The 26297-nt window shown below is 37.6% G+C and overlaps 1 protein-coding gene across 10 annotated transcripts in view; it reads left to right on the plus strand.

Annotated features, from left to right (window-relative positions):
* LOC102398822 overlaps nucleotides 1-26297 on the plus strand; it is a 472058-nt gene that overhangs the window by 206757 nt on the left and 239004 nt on the right. For all 10 annotated transcript variants that reach the window (XM_044936730.2, XM_025276189.3, XM_025276191.3 and 7 more), the window contains one exon: nucleotides 18427-18546. In XM_044936730.2, coding sequence (XP_044792665.1) covers nucleotides 18427-18546 — 120 coding nt within the window. The remainder of the gene's footprint in view (nucleotides 1-18426; nucleotides 18547-26297) is intronic.

Genomic DNA, 26297 nt, shown 5'->3' on the forward strand with positions numbered 1-26297 from the left:
AAGAATTCTCAAACTACCCCACAATTTCACTCATCTCACGCGCTAGTAAAGTAATGCTCAAAATTTTCCAAGCCAGGCTTCAGCAATATGTGAACTGTGAAATTCCACACATTCAAGCTGGTTTTAGAAAAGGCAGAGGAACCAGAGATAAAATTGCCAACATCCGCTGGATCATCAAAAAAAAAAAAAAAAACAAGAAAGTTCCACAAAAACATCTATTTGTGCTTTATTTACTATGCCAAAGCCTTTGACTGTGTGGATCACAGTAAATGGTGGAAAATTCTGAAAGAGATGGGAATCCCAGACCACCTGACCTGCCTGTTGAGAAACCTATATGCAGGTCAGGAAGCAACAGTTAAAACTGGACATGGAACAACAGACTGGTTCCAAATAGGACAAGGAGTACATCAAGGCCGTATATTGTCACCCTGTTTATTTAACTTATATACAGAGTACATCATGAGAAACGTTGGGCTGGAACAAGCACAAGCTGGAATCAAGATTGCCAGGAGAAATATCAATAACCTCAGATATGCAGACGAAACCACCCTTATCACAGAAAGTGAAGAGGAACTAAAAAAGCCTCTTGATGAAAGTAAAAAAGGAGAGTGAAAAAGTTGGCTTAAAGCTCAACATTCAGAAAACGAAGATCATGGCATCTGGTCCCATCACTTCATGGGAAATAGATGGGGAAACAGTGGAAGCAGTGTCAGACTTTATTTTCCTGGCCTGCCAAATCATTGCAGATGGTGACTGCAGCCATGAAATTAAAAGACGCTTACTCCTTGGAAGGAAAGTTATGACCAACCTAGATAGCATATTCAAAAGCAGAAACATTACTTTGCCAACAAAGGTCCGTCTAGTCAAGGCTATGGTTTTTCCAGTGGTCATGTATAGATGTGAGAGTTGGACTGTGAGGAAAGCTGAGTGCCAAAGAATGAATGCTTTTGAACCCTGGTATTGGAGAAGACTCCTGAGAGGCCCTTGGACTGCAAGGAGATCCATCCAGTCCATTCTGAAGGAAATCAGCCCTGGGATTACTTTGGAAGGAATGATGCTAAAGCTGCAACTCCAGTACTTTGGCCAGCTCATGCGAAGGGTTGACTCATTGGAAAAGACTCTGATGCTGGGAGGGATTGGGGGCAGGAGGAGAAGGCGCCGACAGAGGATGAGATGGATGGATGGCATCACTGACTCGATGGACGTGAGTCTGAGTGAACTCCGGGAGTTGGTGATAGACAGGGAGGCCTGGCATGCTGCGATTCATGGGTTCACAAAGAGTCAGACAAGACTGAGTGACTCAACTGAACTGAATAGTTAGTGATGTTAAGCATCTTTTCGTGTGTTTCTTTTCATGTGTTGTTTGGACATCTGTATGACTTTGGGGAAATATCTATTTAGGTCTCCCATCCATGTTTTATTGAGTTAATTTTTTTTTTTTTTTATATTGGGCTGTTTCTATATCTTGGTGATAAATCCTTTATCAATTGTTTCATTTGCTATTATGTTCCCCAATTGTGAGGTTTATCTTTTCATCTTCTTAATGTTTTCCTTTGCTATGAGAAAGACTTTAAGTTTAATTAGGTTCCACTTATTTATTGTTGTTTTTGTTCTAATTTCTCTAGGAGGTGAATCAGAAAAGATCTTGCTGTGATTTATGTTACAGTGTACTGCCTACATTATGTTTTTCTTTAAGAGTGTTATCGTGTCTGGCTTTATATTTAGGTAATTAATCCATTTTAAGTTTATTTATATGTATGGTGTTGAGTATTCTAATTTCATTCTTTTACATGTAGCTGTCCAGTTTTCCAAGGACCACTTATTGAATAGGCTCTTTGGTCCATTGTGTATTCTGGCCTGTTTTTCATAGATTAGGTGACCATAAGTGCATGAGTTTATCTCTGATATTTGTATCCTGTTCCATTGATCTATATTTCTTTTTTTGGTGCTAGTACCATACTATATTAATTACTATAGCCCTGAATGAACTCTGGGAGTTTGTGATGGACAGGGAGGCCTGGCGTGCTGCGATTCATGGGCTCACAAAGATTCGGACACGACTGAGCAACTGAACTGAACTGAACTGATAGCCCTGTAGTATAGTCTGAAGTCAGCGAGCCTGATTCCATCATCTCTGTTCTCCCCACCCCTGAATATTCCTTCTGCTATTAAAGGTCTTTTGTAATACTGTAAAAATTTTAAGACCTTTATTTCTAGTTCTATGGGAAATACAATTGTTAATTTAATGGGATTAGATTGAATCTTGGAGAAGGGAATGGCAACCCACTCCAGTATTCTTTCCTAGAGAATCCTGTGGACCGAGGAGCCTGGTGGGCTGCCATATATGGGGTTGCACAGAGTCAGACATGACTGAAGCGACTTAGCATGCATGCATGCATGGAGAAGGAAATGGCAACCCACTCCACTGTGCTTTCCTGGAGAATCCCAGCAACAGAGGAGCCTGGTGGGCTTCCATCTATGGGGTCACACAGAGTCAGACATGACCGAGGTGACTTAGCTGCAGCAGCAGCAGCAGCAGCAGCATTGAATCTATGGATTGCTTTGGATAGTGTAGTCATTCTCACAAAATTGATTCCTCCAATTCAAGAACATTATATACCTCTCCATCTCTTTGTGTCATCTTTTATTTCTTTCATAAATGTCATAGGTTTCTGCATACATATCTTTGCCTCCTTAGATAGGTTTATTTCTAGTTGTTGTATAATTTTTATTTCCATGGTAAACAGAGTAGTTTCCTTAATTTCTCATTCTGATCTTTCATTGTTAGATTATAGGAATGCAAGAGATTTGTTTGTATTAATTTTATAACCTGCAAATTTACTAAATTTATTGATGAGCTTTAGAAGTTTTCTGATAACATCTTTAGAATTTTCTATGTATATTATCATGTCATCTGCAAACAGTGAGATTTTAACCTTTTTGCCAATTTGGATTTATTTGATTTCTTTTTCTTTTCTGACTGCCATGGCTAATGACTTCCAAAATATGTTGAATAATAGTGCTGAGAGTGGTCACCTTTGTCTTGTTCCTGATTTTAAAGAAATGCTCTCAGTATTGCACCATTGAAAATAATGTTGTCTGTGATAGGTTCCATCTATGCCCATTTTCTTGTTTTTTTTTTTGTTTTTTTTTTTTTTTTAAATCAGAAATGAGTGAAATGAGTGTTGAATTTTGTCAAAAGCTTTTTCTGCATCTATTGAAATGATCTTATGATTTTTGTTCTTCAGTTAATATTGTGTTTCAAATTTTGATTGGCATATATTAAAGAATCCTTGCATCCCTGGGATAAATCCCACTAGATCATGTTGTATGTTCCTTTTAATATGTTGTTGGATTCGAGTTGCTATTATTTTGTTGATTATTTTTGCATCTATATTCATCAGTTATGCTGCTGCTGCTACTGCCAAGTCACTTCAGTCATGTCCAACTCTGTGTGACCCCATAGATGGCAGCCCACCAGTCTCCCCCGTCCCTGGGACTCTCCAGGCAAGAATACTAGAGTGGGTTACTGTTTCCTTCTCCAATTCATCAGTTATATCGGTCTATAATTTTCTTCTTTTGTGATATCTTTGGTTTTGGTATCTGGGTGATGGTGGCTTCATAGAATGAGTGTTTCTCCCTCTGCAATTTTTTGGAAGAATTTGTGTTTCTCCCTCTGAGATATTTTGGAAAAGTTTGAGAAAAATAAGTTTTATCTTTTTCTAAATGTTTGAAAGACTCCACCTGTGAATCCATCTGGTCATGGACTTTTGTTATACGTTTTTTAATCACACTTTCGGTTTCAGTCCTTGTGGTTGGTCTGTTCATATTTTTTATTTCCTCTTGGTTCAGTATGGGAAGGTTATACTTTTCTATGAATTTGCCCATTTCTTCTAAGTTGTCCATTTTATTGGCATACGGTTGCTTGTAATAGTCTCTTACAATCCTTTGTATTTCTGCATTGTCTATTGTCATATCATTTTTCCTTTTCATACTGTTCATGGGCTTCTCAAGGAAAGAATGCTGAAGTGGTTTGCCATTCCCTTCTCCTGTGAACCATATTTTGTCAGAATTCTCCACCATGACCTATCCATCTTAGGTGGTCCTACATGGCATGGCTCAAAGTTTCATTGAATTAGGCAAGGTTGTGGTCAATGTGATCAATTTCGTTAGTTTTCTATGATTGTGGTTTTAATTCTGTCTACCCTCTGGTGGGTAAGGATAAGAGGGTTGTGCAAGCTTCCTGATGGAAGAGACTGGCTGTGAGGAAAACTGGGCCTTGTTCTTGTGGGCAAGGTCATGCTCTGTAAGTCTTTAATCCAATTTTCTTCTGATGGGGCTGTGGGCTGTGTTCCCTCCCTGTAGTTTTGCCTGAGGCCAAACTATGATAGGGGTAATGGTAGTAATGGCAACCTCCTTCAAAAGGACTTATACCAGGACTGTTGTAGGCAGTACCCTGATCCCACAACAGAACTCTGTCGACACACGCCTCCACCTGAGACTCCCTAGCACACACAAGCAAGTAAGGCTCAGCCTCTTGTGGGATCACTGCTCCTTTCTCCTGGATCCTGGTGTACACAAGGTTTTGTTTGTGCTCTCCAAGGGTGTCTTTTGCCCAGTCCTGTGGAACTGCTGTAGTCAAATCCTTCTGACCTTCAAAGTTGGAATCACTGGGGATACTCAGTCCCTTTGCCAGATCCCTAGGTTGGGAAGTCTGTTGTGGGGCCTAGAACTTTCCCAGCAGTGTGATAACTTATTTGGTATAATTGTTCTCCAGTTTGTGAGTTGCCTTCCCCGGCGGCTTTATAATGGAGCTAATGGCAACATCCTTCAAGAGGACTTATGCGCCTCCCAGGACAGCTGTTGCAGAGCCTCTCTCTCCACAGCAGGCCACTGCTGACTCATGCCTCTGGCAGGAGACACTAAAACGCTCAAAGGCAGGTCTGCCTCGGTCTCTTGAGGGAGATCACTGCGCCTTTCCCTTGGAAAGGCAAAAAAGATATGACACTGAAAGATGAACTCCCTAGTTTGATAGGTGTCTAATATACTACTGGAAAAGAACAGAGAAATAGCTCCAGAAACAATGAAGAGGCTGAGCCAAAGTGGAGACAATGCCCACTTGTGGATATGTCTGGTGATGAAAGTAAAATGCTATAACGAATTTTGCATAGGAACCTGGAATATTAGGTTGATGAATCAAAGTAAATTGGAAGTGGTCAAAGAGATGGCAAGAGTGAACACTGACATTTTAGGAATCAGTGAACTAAAATGGACGGGAGTGGGCGAATTTAATTCAGATGACCATTATACCTACTACTGTGGGCAAGAATCCCTTAGGAAAAAAAATGTAATAGCTCTCATAGTCAATAAAACGGCCCAAAATGCATTACTTGGGTGCAGTCTCAAAAATGACAGAATGATCTCAATTCATTTCCAAGGCAAACCATTCAGTATCACAGTAATCCAAGTCTATGCCGCAGCCACTAATGCTGAAGAAGCTGACGTTGAATGGTTCTATGAAGACCTACAAAACCTTCTAGAACTAACACCCCAAAAATGTCCTTTTCATCATAGGGGACTGGAATGCAAAAGTAGGAAATCAAAAGATACCTGAAATAACAGGCAAGTTGGCCTTAGAGTACAAAATGAAGCAGGACGAAGTCTAACAGAGTTTTGCCAAGAGAATGCACTGCTCAGAGCAAACACCCTCTTCCAACAACACAAGACACGACTCTACATATGAAGATCACTAGATGGTGAATACTGATATAAAATTGATTATATTCTTTGTAGCTGAAGATGGAGAAGCTCTATGCAGTCAACAAAAACAAGACCGGGAGCCAACTGTGGCTCAGATCATGAAAACTGCAAATGATCATATTAGCTATTCAAACTTAAAGAATGTAGGGAATATCACTAGGATATTCAGGTATGACCTAAATCACATCCTTTGTGAATATGCAGTGGAAGTGGGGAAAAAAAGAAAAAAGATTCCAGGGATGAGATCTGATAGAGTGCCTGAAGAAATACGGATGGATGTTTATAACATTGTATTGGAAGTGGTGATCAAAACCATCCTGAAGAAAAATAAATTCAAAGAGGCAAAATGGTTATCTGAGCAGGCCTTACAAATAGCTGAGAAAAGAAGAGAATGAAAGGCAAAGGAGAAAAAGAAAGATATACCCATCTGAATGCAGAGTTCCAGAGAAAGCAAGGAGAGATAAGAAAGGCTTTTTAAGTGAACACTGTAAAGAAGTAGAGGAAAACAATAGAATGTGGAGGACTAGGGATCTCTTCAAGAAAATTAGAGCTATCAAGGGAACATCTTACACAAATATGGGCACAATAAAGGACAGAAATGATATGGACCTAACAGAAGCAGAAGATATTAAGGAGAGGTGGCAAATATATACAGAATAGCTACACACAAAAAATATCTTAATGACCCAGATATCCACAATGGGGTGATCACTCATTTAGAGCCAAACATCCTAGAGTGTGAAGTCAAGTGGACTTTAGGAAGCATAACTACAAACAAAGCTAGTGGAGGTGATGGGATTTCAGCTGAGCTATTTCACATGCTAGAAGATGATGCTGTTACAGTGCTGCACTCAATATATCAGCAGATTTAGAAAACTCAGGAGTGGCCCCAGGTCAGCAAATGGTCAGAGGAACCAGAGATAAAATTGCCAACGTCCACTGGATCATACATAAAGCCAGAGAATTCTAGAACAACATTTACTTCTGCTTCATTGACTACGTTAAAGCCTTTGTGTGGATAAGACTAACTGGAAAATTCTGAAAGTGATGGGAATATCGGACCACATTACCTGCCTCCTGAGAAACTGTATGCAGATCAAGAAACTACAGTTACAACTGGACATAAAAAAAGGGAACTGGTTCCAAATTGGGAAAGGTGTACATCAAGGCTGTATATTGTCACACTGCTTATTTAACTTATACCCAGAATACATCATGTGAAATGCCAGACTGGATGAAACACAAGCTGGAATCAAGATTGTGAGGAGAAATATCAAGAACATCAAATATGCAGACAATACGACCCTTAAGGCCAAAATGAAGAGGAACTAAAGAGCCTCTTGATGAAGATGAAAGAGGAGAATGAAAAGCTAGCTTAAAATTCAGCATTCAAAAAACCAATATCATGGCATATGGTCACTTCACGGCAAATAGATGAAGAAATAATCTGAACAGTGACAGACTTTATTTTCTTGCACTCCAGAATCACCACAGATGGTGACTATGGCCATGAATTTAAAAGATGCTTGCTCTTTGGAAGAAAAGCTGTAAGAAACCTAGACAGCATATTAAGAAACATACATTACTTTGCCTACCAAGGTCTGTATAGTCAAAGCAATATTTTTTCCTGTAGCCATGTACCAGTGTGAAAGTTGGACAATAAAAAAGGCTGAGCACCAAAGAATTGGTCCCTTGGAACTATGGTGCTGGAGAAGACTCTTGAGAGTCCTTGAACAGCAAGGATATCAAATCAGTCAATCCTAAAGGAAATCAACAATGAATAGTCATTGAAAGGACCGATGCTGAAGCTCCAATACTTAAGTCACTTGATGCGAAGAACTGATTCATTGAAAAAGACCCCGATGCTGGGAAGGATTGAAGGCAAGAGGAGAAGGGGATGACAGAGGATGAGATGGTTGGATGGTATCACCAATTCAATGGACATGACTTTAGGTAAACTCCACGAGATGGTGAAGGAGAGGGAAGCCTGGTGTGCTTCAGTCCATGGGGTCGTGAAGAGTCAGTCAAGACTGAGTGGCTGAACAACAATAAATTGCCTATTGTAACTTCTTGTTTTTTATTTATACTTTTATTGATTTTTAGTTCTCACTCTCGTTTTCCTGATGAACCTAAATAAAGGTCGATCATCTTCCTCTCCTCAAAGAACCAGCTTTTTGTTGAGGTTTTATTGAGGTTTGCTTTCATTTTCTTCTTCTCTACTTAATTATACTTGCTCTGATCTTTGTGATTTATTTCATTCTATTCACTTTGGGCTTTTTTTTTTTTTTTTTACATTGAGTTTTTATTGTTCTTTCTGTAATAGCTTTCAGTGTAAGTTTAGGTTGTTTATTTCAGCTTTTTCTTTTTCTTGAGTTAGAAATGTATCACTGTTAACTTCCATCTTTTGCTCTGCCCCATAGGGTTTTGGATTGTTTTAGCATCATTGTCTTTTGTCTCTAGATATATATTTTTAAATTTCCTCTTTAATTTTCAGTGATCCATTGATTCTTTAGTAATGTATTGTTTAGCCTCCATGTGCATGTGCCAGGAAAAACAGTCCATTTTTTTTTTCATATTTTGTCCAGAAAGTACTACCATTGAAAGAAAACCATTCTGACAGAGCTCTAACAATGATTGTGCTAAGCAGAACAGCTTTTTACATTCTCCCTCTCTGATGTATCTTTAGAAGTCATCCTGATGTTCTTCAGCCTTGACTATTATCTATGGGAATGTTAAGGGATCGTGCAACTTATCACTTCAATTCATTACTGTGTTACTTTTTATTACCCTTTATAGTAAGCCATTAATTTTCCATTATAGGTTTTTTCTTCTTTATTTACCAAGAATAAAATAGGGCTGTGGAGAGAAAAGACATTCATTAAAATTCTTGCATTGTAAATTTGAAACCAGCGTTAATCCTTTTTTATGCAAGATGAGAAACATATTAAGTAGCCATTTATGATAGGGGCTCTACTTGCAGTTAACCAATATTCATAATTATGTCTTGCATTGTCATAGTAAACTACAAATGGAAGCCAGAGTTTTCAGTAAAATTGAAAGAGTGATAGAGATTGTTCATACCTTGATTATTTTTACTTATCTCCAGGCATCCATGAAATTAAAAGATGCTTACTCCTTGGAAGGAAAGTTATGACCAACCTAGATAGCATATTCAAAAGCAGAGACATTACTTTGCCAACAAGGTTTGTCTAGTCAAGGCTATGGTTTTTCCTGTGGTTATGTATGGATGTGAGAGTTGGACTGTGAAGAAGGCTGAGGGCCGACGAATTGATGCTTTGGAACTGTGGTGTTGGAGAAGACTCTTGAGAGTCCCTTGGACTGCAAGGAGATCCAACCAGTCCATTCTGAAGGAGATCAGCCCTGGGATTTCTTTGGAAGGAATGATGCTAAAGCTGAAACTCCAGTACTTTGGCCAGCTCATGCGAAGAGTTGACTCATTGGAAAAGACTCTGATGCTGGGAGGGATTGGGGGCAGGAGGAGAAGGGGACGACAGAGGATGAGATGGCTGGATGGCATCACTGACTCGATGGACGTGAGTCTGAGTGAATTCCGGGAGTTGGTGATGGACAGGGAGGCCTGGTTTGCCGCAATTCATGGGGTCGCAAAGAATTGGACACGACTGAGCGACTGATCTGATCTGATCTGAGGCCAGTGTTCTGTATGTAGCAAGTTGCAAAATATATTGTAACCCGTATGTTGACAAAAAGAGTGTTGTGGGGCGAGAAGAATGATGAGAGTGGCATAAAAGTATATCATTTCAAAATTAACCAAAAGGAAGTCAAAACATAAAAGATGTGCCATAAAATCATGCAGCCATGCCAGGATGTGTGTGTATGTGTGCCTGTGTATACAAGTCAATGATTTTACCAAAACTTCACTTTTCTAGACAACACTCACTGTCTTTATATTTCATTATCTTTGCATTATACTAAACATTCTTCTGAGCAATAAATAAAATTTCTGAATAGTATTTTAACAATAACAAAAACAAAATTCACCAGAAGGTAAGTAAGTAAATATGTTCAAACAGTTATCCTAACAATAATAGCAAAATCCATGCCATATTTTCTCCAGGATGAATTTATCCCATTACCCAAGCCCATATATAAATGTATAGTCATTTATCTTATGAAACAGGCAAATGAACATAATACTACAATACTCTTAGATATAATTACTAGTTGTAATTAGGAGCTGTACAAGGACAATTGGTGGAATATCACTAAAATATATATATTATATATATAATATAATAAATAAATAATAAAATATAATATAATATAAATATAAATATAAAAATAATAAAAAATAATAAAAAAATATATATATATATATTATTTATCTCGTGGCTAAGTGGTAAAGAATCCGCCTGCCAGTGAAGGAGATGCAAGTTGAATCCTGGGGTTGGGAAGATCCTCTGGAGAAGGAAATAGCATGCCACTCCAGTATTCTTGCCTGGGAAATCCCATGGGCAGGGGACCCTGGTGGGCTACCGTCCATGTGGTCACAAAAGAGTTGGACACGACTTAGTGACTAAACAACAACAGCAATAACAACAAATTTCTTTTAAGTTCAATAAGATATAAATCGGGCACTTCCAAGACTTTGCTGCTCTATTTTATTAAATATAAATACCTGAAGTATTTAGAGGTCAGAATTTCAACTTCGCACAAAGTTGTACTTAATGTCCTCTAATAGCTATGGCTTCCTGGAACCAACAACTTGCAGTTTTGTAAGGGAGATTTGTTTCTTCTTGCTTTCCCCACTCCTTACTGCTCAGTTTGTTCACTGGTTTCTAATCTCTCCAGAATTAAAGTAGAGGTAAGAGAGTGAGAGTCTAGGGCTGGGAAGGGAAAGAGGCCAGGAAAGCTCTTACTTAATTAGCACTGTCACTTGCCTTTATGCTTTCCAGCCTATCTGATGTTTATTGAAGTTATTCTGTGTACACTGTTAAAGGGATTTGCAAATTGTGAAAAATGTTCCCATACTCTTAAAGAGTTGATGATTAAATTTAGAAAAGAAGGCCTGATAGCCTAATTAGGAAAATAAGGTATCCAAGGAAATGAAAGGATCAGATGAGGTTCTGTTTTGTTTTATCTACTAACACTGCCCAACTATAGGTTTATCAAATGAAGAAACAACTTAATACTATCTCACTACTGTTCCTTGTCCCATTCCTAATACAGTCATGAAAGTTTAGCTTCCATTCTTTTCTTGCAGCCTGCCCCCATTTTCTTTTCCCCATCCATGTGGTCAAATATAAGGATTCAGATGTGCAGTGATCTGCAAAAGAATTTGTGTGGGAAGATAGTCATACCCTTGTGTAAAGAAGGCTAAAATTATCCATAAGATTTCATGGATAAAATTTGAATGCAATAGGATTCTGAAAACTGGAAACAGTTTAGTTAGAGGTGAAGGTAGGGGTACTACAATCAAAGAAATCAATATGAAGATAAAATGAGGTTTTATTTTCTCCCATTCTGAGGGTTGTCTTTTCACCTTGATTATAGTTTCCTTTGCTGTGCAAAAGCTTTTAAGTTTAATTAGGTCCCACTTATTTACTTTTGGTTTTATTTCCATTACTCTAGGAGGTGGGTCATAGAGGAACTTGCTTTGATTTATGTCACTGAGTGTTCTGCCTATGTTTTCCTCTAAGAGTTTTATAGTTTCAGGTCTTACATTTAGGTCTTTAATCCATTCTGGGTTTATCTTTGTGTGTGGTGTTAGGAAGTGTTTTACTTTCATTCTTTTACATGTAGCTATCCATTTTCCCAGCACCATTTATTGAAGAGGCTGTCTTTGCCCCATTATATATTCTTGCCTCCTTTGTCAAAAATGAGGTACACATTTGTGCATGGATTTACTTCTGGGCTTTCTCTCTTGTTCCATTGGTCTATATTTCTGTTTTTGTGCCAGTACCATGCTATCTTGATGACTGTAGCTTTGTAGTATAATCTGAATTCAGGAAAATAATAGCAAATGAAGCCACTGTCAAACAATTAATTTCCAAAATAGACAAGCAGCTCATACAACTCTGTACCAGAAAAATAAACAACCCAATCAAAAAGTGGGAAAAAGACCTAAACAGACATTTCTCCAAAGAAGACATACAGATGGCTAACAAAGACATGAAAAGATGCTCAACATCACTCGTTATTATGCAAATCAAAACTACAATGAGATAAAACCTCATACCAGTCAGGATGGCCATCATCAAAAAGTCTACAAACAATAAATGCTGGAGAGGGTGTGGAGAAAAGAGCTGTGCAACAGCTCTTGCACTGTTGGTGGGAATGAAAATTGATACAGCTGCTATAGAAGATGGTATGGAGGGAGATTCCTTAGAAAACTAGGAATAAAACTAGCATATGACTCCGCAATCCCACTCCTAGGCATATACCCTGAGGAAACCAAAATAGAAAAAGACACATGTATCCCATTATTCATTACAGCACTATTTACAATAGCTAGAACATGGAAGCAACCTAGATGTCCATCAACAGATGAATGGATAAAGAAGTTGTGGTACATATATACAATGGAACATTACTCAGCCATAAAAAGGAACACATTTGAGTCTGTTCTATGGAAGTGGATGAACCTAGAACCTATTATACCCAGTGAAGTAAGTCAGAAAGAGAAAGATAAATATCATATTCTAACACATATATACGGAATCTAGAAAAAATGATATTGAATAATTTACTTACAGGGCAGCAGTGGAGAAACAGGCATACAGAATAGACTTATGGACATGGGGAGAGGGGAGGAGAGGGTGAGATGTATGGAAAGAGTAACGTGGAAACTTACATTACCAAATGTAAAATAGATAGCTAATGGGAATTTGCTCTATGGTTCAGGAAACTCAAACAGGGGCTCTGTATCAACCTGGAGGGATGGGATGGGAAGGGAGATGGGAGGGAGGTTCAGAAGGCAGAGGATATATGTATACCTATGGCTGATTCATGTTGAGGTTTGGCAGAAAACAACAAAATTCTGTAAAGCAATTATCCTTCAATTTAAAAATAAATAAAAAGAATGAGCTTGATTCATTGGTGTAACAATTAAGACACTGGCTGGCTGAAGGATGAAGTTCTGGTTTGGAGTGAATTTAATTCATTTAGTAAACATTTAATAAACATCTACTATATACCGGTTATAAGATTTAGGTAAAAGAGATACAAAGAGAATAAAGACATGGTCCTTGCCCCTTTGGACCTCAACTCTTACATGGTGTAACAACCTCAATTTCCCAATCTCAAAATGAAGAGATTGAAGTAGATGTTGTTTAAGATAATATCCAACTTAAATATTATCTGATTCCTCTTTTAAAAAATCAACCTAGGCAAGTATGTATGACTTATGACATATTTATAGCTTTACGTTTTAAATGTATATATCAAATTGAAATATTTACTGGGGAAAAAATACACATTTGGTACCAGCATGAATATGGATTTTTATCTATAAGTTTTTTCAGGTCATTAAAATTGTAAGAGATTTTGCTCTTTAACCATTTAAATCACTGTGTTTTTCCATGACCCTTTAACCTAAAACCAATGTTATACTTAATTATTTTAAATATTCTTTGGAAAAGTTTGAGAATTGCTTTTATGCCCACGTACTCATCAGTGATAAATATTTATGTAGTTCTACTGTATATACTTAGAATTGTGCTAAGTGATGGAGATTCATGTGTGTATGTGTGTATACAGTGGTGTGTGTATACACACACACACACACACACACACACACACACACATATGGTGGCTAAGCCGTGTCTGACACTTGCAACTCTGTGGACTGCAGCCTGCTGGGCTCTTCGGTCCATGGACTTCTCAGGCAAGAATACTGGAGTGGGTTTGCCATTTCCTTCTCCAGGGGATCTTCCCGACCCAGGAATCGAACCTGGGTCTCCTGCATTGCAGGCAGATTCTTTACCAACTGAGCTACGAGGGAAGCCCATATAAACTCATGGATGGGAACATATGCTCTTGTAACCATCCATGAATTTTATTAATAGGTAAAAATATAGTTTATCAGCTCTTATTTATAATTCTTTTTTTCTTAAGGTTTTCATTTCCCTTCTTAACTCTTACTAATATTTTAGAATCAAATTCCATATGTTAAATCTGTTAAGATAAAATTCAGCAGAGTAAATTTTAAAGATCTTATTGGCTTTATTCTTTCTAAGACATTAGACAAAATCATCATAAGATTTTTTTATTCACTAGCATTCCATAACAGTAGATAACACGAACTTACTTGACTAATAAACCTCAGAAGAATAAAAGATGTATGTAAAAATTATTTTTCATGTTGACAACTGTAAAGACGCATCTATTTTAATTAATAAATCTGGGCTTCCCAGGTGGTGCTAGAGGTATAGAACCTGCCTGCCAATGCAACAGAAATAAGAGACACAGGTCAGTCCCTGGGTGGGGAAGATCCTGTGGAGAAGGGCATGGCCACCCTCTCCAGTATTCTTACCTGGAGAATCCGATGGAGAGAGGAGCCTTGTTGGCTACACAGTCCATAGTGTCACATAGAGTCGGACACGACTGAAGCCACTTAGCACACACACACACAAGCCAGTCTTGATACTGAGTATTTTCCCAGGCCACATGAACTTGAAGCATTTGGGTTTATTTCTAATAACCCTGAGAATAAAATCTTGAGAATTTTATGACTGCTTAATTTGTATAAGCTCTTACTTTCTTTGAATTAATTTAACATAGCTCTTTTATAAGTTAATTTGGCAATACCATTACGAGTCAGAAGAATATTTCACATTACAGCATACATATACAGACACACATGGGCTTCCCCAGTGGCTTAGTGGCAAAGAATCTGACTGCAGTGCAGGAGACATGGGTTCAATACCTGGGTCGGGAAGATCCCCTGAAAGTGGGCATAGCAACCCACTCCAGTATTCTTGCTTAGAGAATCCCATAGACAGAGGAGCCTGGAGGGCTATAGTCCATAGGGTCACAAAGAGTCAGATACAACTGGAGGGCTATAGTCCATAGAGTCAAAAAGAGTCAGACATGACTGAAGTGACTTGAGCATACATGCATACAGGCACACATAAATAAGCAAGCACAAGCTGAGATCTTATAGCATTTATTTTAATGTTTTCAGCCATTATGTCAGTACCTGCTCAAATGGCTAAAGCTTTTTAAAGCTCTTATTTTGGAGAAGACACTTAAGATTTTTTTGTATCTTGTAAAGTAATCTTATGGAAGCGGTGAACTAGATTTGGGGCAAGGAAACCTCTGTAGCAGTTTATATATATATATATATATATATATATATATATATATATATATATATATATATATATATCAGTTCAGTCAGTCATGTCGTACTATTTGTGACCCCATGGACTTCTGCACACCAGGCTTCCCTGTCAATCACCAACTGCTGGGGCTTGCTCAAACTCATGTGCATTGAGTTGGTGATGCGATTCAACCATCTCATCCTCTCTAGTTCCCTTCTCCTCCTGCCTTCAATCTCTCCCAGCTTCAGGGTCTTTTCCAGGGAGTTAGTTCTTCAGATCAGGTGGCCAAAGTATTGGAGTTTCAGCTTCAGCATCAGTCTTCCAATGAATATTCAGTACCGATTTCTTTTAGGATTGACGGGTTTGATCTCCTTGCTGTCTTGAGTCCTCGAGTCTCCAAGGGACTCAAGAGTCTTCCCAAAAACCACAGTTCAAAAGAATCAATTCATTCAGTTCATTTCAGTTCAGTGAATCAGTTGTGTCCACCTTTTTGCGACCCCATGAACTGCAGCACGCCAGGCCTCCCTGTCCACCACCAACTCCCAGAATTCACCCAAACCCATGTCCATCGAGTCGGTGATGCCATCCAACCATCTCATCCTCTGTCCCCTTCTCCTCCTGCCTTCAATCTTTCCTAGCATCAGGGTCTTTTCAAATGAGTCAGCAATGCTCATCAGGTGGCCAAAGTATTGGAGTTTCAGCTTCAGCATCAGTCCCTCCAATGAACACCCAGGACTGATCTCCTTTAGGATGAACTGGATGGATCTCCTTGCAGTCCAAGGGACTCTCAAGAGTCTTCCCCAATACCACAGTTCAAAAGCATCAATTATTTGGCACTCAGCTTTCTTTATAGTCCAACTCTCACATCCATACATGACCACTGGAAAAACCATAGCCTTGACTAGACGGACCTTTGTTGGCAAACTAATGTCTCTGCATTTTAATATGCTGTCTAGGTTGGTCATACCTTTCCTTCCAAGGAGTAAGCGTCTTTTAATTTCATGGCTGCAGTCACCATCTGTAGTGATTTTGGAGCCCAGAAAAATAAAGTCAGCCACTATTTCCACTGTTTCCCCATCTATTTGCCATGAAGTGATGGGACCAGTGCCATGATCTTTGTTTTCTGAATGTTGAGCTTTAAGCCAACTTTTTCACTGTCCTCTTTCACTTTCATCAAGAGGCTCTTTAGTTCTTTTTCACTTTCTGCCATAAGGGTGGTGTCATCTGCATATCTAAGGTTATTGATATTTCTCCTGGCAATCTTGATTCCAGTTTGTGCTTCCTCCAGCCCCAGTGTTTTTCATAATGTATTCTGCATATAAGTTAAATAAGCAGGGTGACAATATACAGCCTTGATATACTCCTTTTCCTATTTGGAACAAGTCTGTTGTTCCATGTCCAGTTCTAACTGTTGCTTCCAGACGTGCATACAGGTTTCTTAAGAGGCAGGTCAGGTGGTCTGGTATTCCCATCTCTTTCAGAATTTTCCACAGTTTATTGTGATCCACACAGTCAAAGGCTTTGGCATAGTCAATAAAGCAGAAATAGATATTTTTCTGGAACTCTCTTGCTTTTTTGATGATCCAGCAGATGTTGGCAATTTGATCTCTGGTTCCTCTGCCTTTTCTAAATCCAGCTTGAACGTCTGGAAGTTCTCTGTTCATGTACTGTTGAAGCTTAGCTTGGAGAATTTTGAGAATTGAATTGAAAGAAATGAAATGAAGTCACTCAGTTGTGTTTGACTCTGCGTCCCCATGGGCTGTAGCCTACCAGGCTCCTCCGTCCATGGGATTTTCCAGGCAAGAGTACTGCAGTGCATTGTCATTTCCTTCTCCAGGGGATCTTTCTGACCCAGGGATCAAACCCATGTCTCCTGCATTGTAGGCTGATGCTTTACCATCTGAGCTACCAGAGAAGTCTTTGCTGGTATGTGAGATTAGTGCAATTGTTCAGTAGTTTGAACATTCTTTGACGTTGCCTTTCTTTGGGACTGGAATGAAAACTGATCTTTTCCAGTCCTGTGGCCACTGCTTGAGTTTTCAAATTTTCTGGCATATTGAGTGTACCACTTTAACAGCATCATCTTTTAAGTATTTGCAATAGCTCAGCTGGAATTCTATCACATCAACTAGCTTTGTTCATAGTGATGCTTCCTGAGGCCCACTTGACTTCACATTCCCAGATGTCTGACTCTATTTGTTTGATCACACCACTGTGGTTATGTGGGTCATTAAGATCTTTTTTGTATAGTTCTTCTTTGTATTCTTGCCACCTTTTCTTAATATCTTCTGTTTCTTTAGGTCCATACAATTTCTGTCCTTTATCATGCCCATCTTTGCATGAAATATCCCCTTGGTATCTCTAATTTTCTTGAAAAGATATCTAGTTTTTCCCATTTTATTGTTTTCCTCTATTTCTTTGCATTGATCTAAACATAGGGAGGATTTCTTGTCTCTTCTTGCTGTTCTTTGGAACTCTGCTTTCAGATGGGTATATTTTTCCTTTCCTCCTTTGCCTTTCACTTTTCTCAGCTATCTGTAAGACTTCCTCAGACAATCATTTTGCCTTTTTTTCATTTCTTTTTTTTCAGGATGATTTTGATCACCACTGCCTGTACAGTGTTATGAACGTCCATCCATAGTTCTTCAGTCACTCTGCTCATGAGATCTAATCCCTTGAATCTATTTGCCACTTCCACTGTATAATTTTAAGGGATTTGATTTAGGTCATGCCTGAATGGTCTATAGGTTTTCCCTATGTTCTTCAATTTAAGTCTGAATTTTTGCAATAAGGAGTTCATAATCTGAGCCACAGTCAGCTCCTGGTCTTTTTTTGTGCTGACTGTATAGAGCTTCTCTATCTTCGGCTGAAAACAGTATAATCAGTCTGATTTCGATATTGAATATCTGGTGATGCCCATGTGTAGAGTCGTCTCTTGTGTTGTTGGAAGAGGGGGTTTGCTATTCTGGGTGATAGCTAATTTTTTCTTAGGTTTTCTGCCTTTTCCAAAATTTCCATGAATATGTGTACTTTTTCAGGAATAAATTGACCTTTTTAATCTCATTTTATTTCTCACTCATCTGCACTTTGCCCATACGACAGTTGAGAGGACCTAAAAAATTAAGTCCAGTTTTATGCTTTAATAATACACAGTTGACTCACTCTGCAAACATATAAATATATTTTTCATCTTTTGGTGAGTCATGTTGTATCTCTCTCTGAATACAAATAGGAATATATATGTACATGCATATATATTATATATTCATTTTTTAAACCTGAAAATTATGGCAATTACACGTTAGAACTGAAATAGTGATGCTGATATGATTTTCATATATTTTTTCTTTTTTTTCTTTTCTAGTGCAAGGGTGTGACTAAAATCTATCATTACATAATTGCTCTGCCACATGATCTTACAGAACTGGAAACACAAATTCCAGAAGTTATTACCCCTGAAAAGAAGTCATGTAATGTGCAAGTGGTAAGCGATTTTTAAGAAAAGCTTTATCATTAATAGAAATTATTTAGTAAAGATTTGTAAATATCAATCAAATTCTCTCTAATTTAACACAGAAGTGGGTATTATGTTTTTTTTTTTGGTTTCCTTTTAATGTCTCTAAATATATAGTTGATACTTGAACAACACTGGAATTAGGGGTACCAACCCTCCATGCAGTCAAAAATCCACATATAACTTTGCAGTCTGTTCTCTATATCTACAGTCTCACATTCATAAATTCAAACAACCATGGATAGTGTGGTACTGTAGTGCTTATATACTGAAAAAATTATTGCACATAGGTGAACCTGTGCAGTTCAAACCCATGTTCAAGGGTCAACTGTATACAGTATATAAGATGATATGATCATGTCTAGCTTTTCAGTATAGTCATTATGCTAATTTTAGGTGACTTTATTATATACCATTGAATTTATATATCATGATTTATTTAATCATTCAATTGTCATTGGATTATTTAGAATATTGCCATTTTCATGTGTTAAAAGTAAAACTGATATAATGGTCTTTTAAAGTATAATGTATTTTAACCATTCAAATAATATATTTGAATATATTTATATGATTCTGATAATAATAGCAGAATATACTGTTGTCTTCCCTGGTAGCTCAGCTTATAGAGAATCTGCCTACAATGCAGAGAGACCCTGCTTTAATTCCTGGGTCAGGAAGATCCACTGGAGAATGGATAGGCTACCCACTCCAGTATTCTTGGGTTTCCTTAGTGGCTCAGACAATAAAGAATCCACCTGTAACGCGGGAGACCTGAGTTGGGAAGATCACCTGACGAAGGGAATGGCTACCCACTCCAGTATTCTTGCCTGGAGAGTCCCCATGGACAGAGGAGCCTGGCAGGCTACAGTCCATGCGATTATAAAGAGTCAGACACAGCTGAGTAACTTTCAGTTTCACTTTCACAATTGTTTTAGGATTAATTGTATTGTTAAATTATTTACCAGAAGAATTCTATCAAACTAATCCCTGTATTTTCAGAGTATTGAATTTTATCTCTTTTTCTAATTCTTGCTAGAATTGTAAAATCAAACCTCATTTTTGTTTTAGTGTGGGTTTAATTGTTTGAGCATTTTTATTATATGCTATATTTTTCTACTAATTTCCATTTCTTTACCTTTATTATTTAATTTTTCTAACTTGAAATTGCCTGCTAATTAATATAAAATATAAGAATGTAAAAAGAAAACATTTATTTGTTTTAGTCATAAACAATACTTGTATATTTTCTTCCAATATTTTTTCTATTCATATTTTATATATTTGTGACATACCACATATATAACTTGATCACATGAATATATCATGATTTACTTGATTTTGTTTTATTTGTTGGCATTCAAATTACTTCAAGTTTTTGTTATTTTACTGTTATATATACTGTTCTGATACATATAATTGAGCATCTTTGTACCTAAAGCTCTTAATGCTTAGTTGTTGAGACAGGCAATTACTGGTCCAAAGGTTATGAACAGTTCCAAGTTTGTAATATATACTGAAATTTGCTTTCTAAAAGATTGTATCAGTTTGTGCTTTTACTATTTAAACAAATAGACTTATTCAGGTGAAAAACAGTCATAATCATAATCCTAGTCATATCTTGTTTCTTTTACAATTAATGAGGTTTAACATTTTCCATTATATTTATTAGCCATTTTCACTTCCTTTTTCCTGAATTTCCTGTTCATAGTCCTTGCCCACTTAATTAAGGGGATCTTAGAGGTAACTTATGTGTATTTTATGTTAATTACATGTCCCAAATTTATTGTAAAGATTTGCACAATAAACTGAGATATAGAATCTTTTAAGTTCAGAAATAAGCTCGATAAAGTCAGCTTGCCTATTTTAAGTGCATTATTTTTGCCCACTTACCATATGATTACATCTGTCATAGTATTTACTGAATTTCCTGTACTTTTAAAAAGTGATATAGTAATGACTTAAATCTCCTTAAAGCAAAGGCAAAATAACTTCACATATGCTCCAACAGAAAACATCATTTAACATTAATTTTTAAAGCTATAATTTGAAGTAACCCTTCATATGTCATGCTTGTATTATCAGAATCATTTTCATCTAAGTCTTTATTTTAATCTATGTAAACATAGCAAAATCATTATTACGGCTGCATGGACAACCTTATCTTAGCATAATGACTTAATGAAAAAGAGAGAGTGGAGTTTTTTAGTACAGAATTGTTTGTCTTGAAATAGCTAATTACCTGGAAAAAAAAAAAAAGGATATACCTTTGAAATGGAAGTTTTTATTGTTCAATTTGATCAAGGATGTCATTAAACTGTAAGCTCCATGCAAAAAGAATGTGACATTTTATGCCAATGGTGAAGTTCAAAATTAGTGATTTAAAATATCAAATAATAATTGGTCTCTCAGTTGTAGAATTATACAGAATAGAATTTTAACCTTATTATGCAAAATATACAAATCCAAAACACATGAGGGAATAAATTTCATAAACAAAGAAAGCAAGTAAATTGGAACAGCAGTAGAATTTAGAGTAAGGATTAATTAGCTTTTTTGAAATCCCTACTTTACTACGAATTGCCTAGATGTGAAATTGAACAAGTCAAATTTCCTCTCTAAAGCTCACTTTCTACTCTGTAAAATGCAGAGCTTGAGTGAATGACAACTGAGGTCACATATAGCTATATAAATCTAATATGGTTTCACAGGCCCAGTTCAGTTCAGTTCAGTCACTCAGTTGTGTCTGACTCTTTGCGACCCTATGAATTGCAGCACGCCAGGCCTCCCTGTCCATCACCAACTCCCAGAGTTCACTCAGACTCACGTCAATCGAGTCAGTGATGCCATCCAGCCATTTCATCCTCTGTCGTCCCCTTCTCTTCCTGCCCCCAATCCCTCCCAGCATCAGAGTCTTTTCCAATAAGTCAACTCTTTACATGAGGTGGCCCAAGTACTGGAGTTTCAGCCTTAGCATCATTCCTTCCAAAGAAATCCCAGGGTTGATCTCCTTCAGAATGGACTGGTTGGAACTCCTTGCAGTCCAAGGGACTCTCAAGAGTCTTCTACAACACCACAGTTCAAAAGCATCAATTCTTCTGCCCTCAGCTTTCTTCACAGTCCAACTCTCACATCCATACATGACCACTGGAAAAACCATAGCCTTGACTAGACGGACCTTTGTTGGCAAAGTAATGTCTCTGCTTTTCAATATGCTATCTAGGTTGGTCATAACTTTTCTTGCAAGGAGTAAGCATCTTTTAATTTCATGGCTGCAGTCACCATCTGCAGTGATTTTGGAGCCCAAAAAAATAAAGTCTGACACTGTTTCCACTGTTTCCCCATCTATTTCCCATGAAGTGATGGGACCAGATGCCATGATCTTTGTTTTCTGAATGTTGAGCTTTAAGCCAACTTTTTTCACTCTCCTCTTTCTCTTTCATCAGGAGTCTTTTTAATTCCTCTTCACTTTCTGCCATAAGGGTGGTGTCATCTGCATATCTGAGGTTATTGATATTTCTCCTGGCAATCTTGATTCCAGCTTGTGTTTCTTCCAGACCAGCATTTCTCATGATATACTCTTCATAGAAGTTAAATAAGCAGGGTGACAATATACAGCCTTGACGAACTCCTTTTTCTATTTGGAACCAGTCTGTTGTTCCATGTCCAGTTCTAACTGTTGCTTCCTGACCTGCATATAGGTTTCTCAAGAGGCAGGTCAGGTGGTCTGGTATTCCCATCTCTTTCAGAATTGTCCACAATGTATTGTGATCCACACAGTCAAAGGCATAGTCAGTAAATGCCAAAGAATGCTCAAACTACTGCACGATTGCACTCATCTCACAGGCCAGTAAAGTAATGCTCAAAATTCTCCAAGCCAGGCTTCAGCAATACATGAACTGTGAACTTCCAGATGTTCAAGCTGGTTTTACAAAAGGCAGAGGAACCAGAGATCAAATTGCCAACATCCCGTGGATCATCGAAAAAGCAAGACAGTTCCAGAAAAACATCTATTTTACAGGCCCACAGTTTTATATTTCCCAGAGTGGCCTTGCAAAGAAATCATTAACTAGTACACATATTCTGCTCAGTGGCTAACGGATTCTTAACATAGAAATGGGTTAAATATTACTGACTGTTATAAAAAAGTTTGCTTGGGGCTATAGATTCTGATATGTAGGGGACAGAGGGAGGGTATTAGGAGTTTGAAGGTTATTCTTCCCACTATTGGTGAAGCACACTTAAAAGGGTAAGTTCAGGTTTGAAGAGCCTGAATCTTACACAATTTGAGATTGCCTCTTAAAAACACACAAAATGAAATACAAGTTGAAATGTGGAATGAAAAAAAAAACACAACAAATTGCAAAAATTAAAATCTGATGAATAATACAAACATGAAATACTCTCAGTGCTTTGGAAGGGGACTGTACAAGTAATGGGTCCTAAAACTTAAGCTTCATTGGCTTCATGATAAATCTGTCTCTGAGACTAAGCATGTTTTTCCCTCTGCATACTTCTCTCTGGCTCCACACCTTATTATTATTTAGCTCCTTATCTCCAGGGGATCTTATCTCCAGAGGATCTTCCCACCTAGGACTCCTGCATTGCAGGAGGATCTTAACCAGCTGAACTACCAGGGAAGCCCTATTCTTTTTTTTTTTTAATTTTATTTTATTTTTAAACTTTACAACATTGTATTAGTTTCGCCAAACATCAAAATGAATCCGCCACAGGCATACCTGTGCTCCCCATCCTGAACCCTCCTCCCTCCTCCCTCCCCACACCCTCCCTCTGGGTTGTCTCAGTGCACCAGCCCCAAGCAACCACTATCGTGCATCGAACCTGGACTGGTGACTCATTCCATATATGATATTCTACATATTTCAATGCCATTCTCCCAAATCTCCCCACCCTCTCCCTCTCCCACAGAGTCCATAAGACTGATCTATACATCAGTGTCTCTTTTGCTGTCTCGTACATAGGGTTATTGTTACCATCTTTCTAAATACCATATATATGCGTTGGTATACTGTATTGGTGTTTTTCTTTCTGGCTTACTTCACTCTGTATAATAGGCTCCAGTTTCATCCACCTCATTAGAACTGATTCAAATGTATTCTTTTTAATGGCTGAGTAATACTCCATTGTGTATATGTACCATGGCTTTCTTATCCATTCATCTGCTGATGGACATCTAGGTTGCTTCCATGTCCTGGCTATTATAAACAGTGCTGTGATGAACATTGGGGTACACGTGTCTCTTTCAATTCTGGTTTCTTCAGTGTGTATGCCCAGCATTGGGATTGCTGGGTCATAAGGCAGTTCTATTTCCAGTTTTTTAAGGAATCTCCACACTGTTCTCCATAGTGGCTGTACTAGTTTGCATTCCCGCCAACAGTGTAAGAGGGTACCCTTTTCTCCACACCCTCTCCAGCATTTATTGCTTGTAGACTTTTGGATCGCAGCCATTCTGACTGGCATGAAATGGTACCTCATAGTGGTTTTGATTTGCATTTCTCTGATAATGAGTGATGTTGAGCATCTTTTTATGTGTCTGTTAGCCATCTGCATGCCTTCTTTGGAGAAATGTCTATTTAGTTCTTTGGCCCATTTTTTGATTGGGTCATTTATTTTTCTGGAGTTGAGCTGTAGGAGTTGTTTGTATATTTTTGAGATTAGTTGTTTGTCAGTTGCTTCATTTGCTATTATTTTCTCCCATTCTGAAGGCTGTCCTTTCACCTTGCTAATAGTTTCCTTTGTTGGGCAGAAGCTTTTAAGTTTAATTAGGTCCCATTTGTTTATTTTTGCTTTTATTTCCAATATTCTGGGAGGTGGGTCATAGAGGATCCTGCTGTGATGTATGTCGGAGAGTGTTTTGCCTATGTTCTCCTCTAGGAGTTTTATAGTTTCTGGTCTTACGTTTAGATCTTTAATCCATTTTGAGTTTATTTTTGTGTACGGTGTTAGGAAGTGTTCTAGTTTCATTCTTTTACAAGTGGTTGACCAGTTTTCCCAGCACCACTTGTTAAACAGATTGTCTTTAATCCATTGTATATTCTTACCTCCTTTGTCAAAGATAAGGTGTCCATATGTGCATGGATTTATCTCTGGGCTTTCTATTTTTTTCCATTGATCTATATTTCTGTCTTTGTGCCAGAACCATACTGTTTTGATAACTATGGCTTTGTAATAGAGCGTGAAGTCTGGTAGGTTGATTCCTCCAGTTCCATTCTTCTTTCTCAAGATAGCTCTGGCTATTCGAGGTTTTTTGTATTTCCATACAAATTGTTAAATTATTTGTTCTAGCTCTGTGAAGAATACCATTGGTAGCTTGATAGGAATTGCATTGAATCTATAAATTGATTTGGGTAGTATACTCATTTTCACTATATTGACTCTTCCAATCCATGAACATGGTATATTTCTCCATCTGTTAGTGTCCTCTTTGATTTCTTTCACCAGTGTTTTATAGTTTTATATATATAGGTCTTTAGTTTCTTTAGGTAGATATATTCCTAAGTATTTTATTCTTTCCGTTGCAATGGTGAATGGAATTGTTTCCTTAATTTCTCTTTCTGTTTTCTCATTATTAGTATATAGGAATGCAAGGGATTTCTGTGTGTTGATTTTATATCCTGCAACTTTACTATAATCATTGATTAGTTCTAGTAATTTTCTGGTGGAGTCTTTAGGGTTTTCTATGTAGAGGATCATGTCACCTGCAAATAGTGAGAGTTTTACTTCTTCTTTTCCAATCTGGATTCTTTTTATTTCTTTTTCTGCTCTGATTGCTGTGTCCAAAACTTCCAAAACTATGTTGAATAGTAATGGTGAAAGTGGGCACCCTTGTCGTGTTCCTGACTTTAGAGGAAATGCTTTCAATTTTTCACCATTGAGGATAATGTTTGCTGTGGGTTTGTCATATATAGCTTTTATTATGTTGAGGTATGTACCTTCTATTCCTGCTTTCTGGAGAGTTTTTATCATAAATGGATGCTGAATTTTCTCAAAGGCTTTCTCTGCATCTATTGAAATAATCATATGGTTTTCATTTTTCAATTTGTTGATGTGGTGTATTACATTGATTGATATGCAGATATTGAAGAATCGTTACATCCCTGGGATAAAGCCCACTTGGTCCTGGTGTATGATCTTTTTAATGTGTTGGTGGATTCTGAATGCTAGAATTTTGTTAAGGATTTTTGCATCTATGTTCATCAGTGATATTGGCCTGTAGTTTTCTTTTTTTGTGGGATCTTGTCAGGTTTTGGTATTAGGGTGATGGTGGCCTCATAGAATGAGTTTGGAAGTTTACCTTCGTCTGCAATGTTCTGGAAGACCTTGAGCAGGATCGGTGTTAGCTCTTCTCTAAATTTTTGGTAGAATTCAGCTGTGAAGCCGTCTGGACCTGGGCTTTTGTTTGCTGGAAGATTTTTTATTACAGTTTCAATTTCTGTGCTTGTGATGGGTCTGTTAAGATTTTCTATTTCTTCCTGGTCGAGTTTTGGAAAGTTGTACTTTTCTAAGAATTTGTCCATTTCTTCCACGTTGTCCATTTTATTGGCATATAATTGTTGATAGTAGTCTCTTGTGATCCTTTGTATTTCTGTGTTGTCTGTTGTGAACTCTCCATTTTCATTTCTAATTTTATTGATTTGAATTTTCTCCCTTTGTTTTCTTGATGAGTGTGGCTAATGGTTTGTCAATTTTATTTATCCTTT

Source organism: Bubalus bubalis, chromosome X, assembly GCF_019923935.1.
Source record: "Bubalus bubalis isolate 160015118507 breed Murrah chromosome X, NDDB_SH_1, whole genome shotgun sequence".
Taxonomy (NCBI): Eukaryota; Metazoa; Chordata; class Mammalia; order Artiodactyla; family Bovidae; genus Bubalus; species Bubalus bubalis.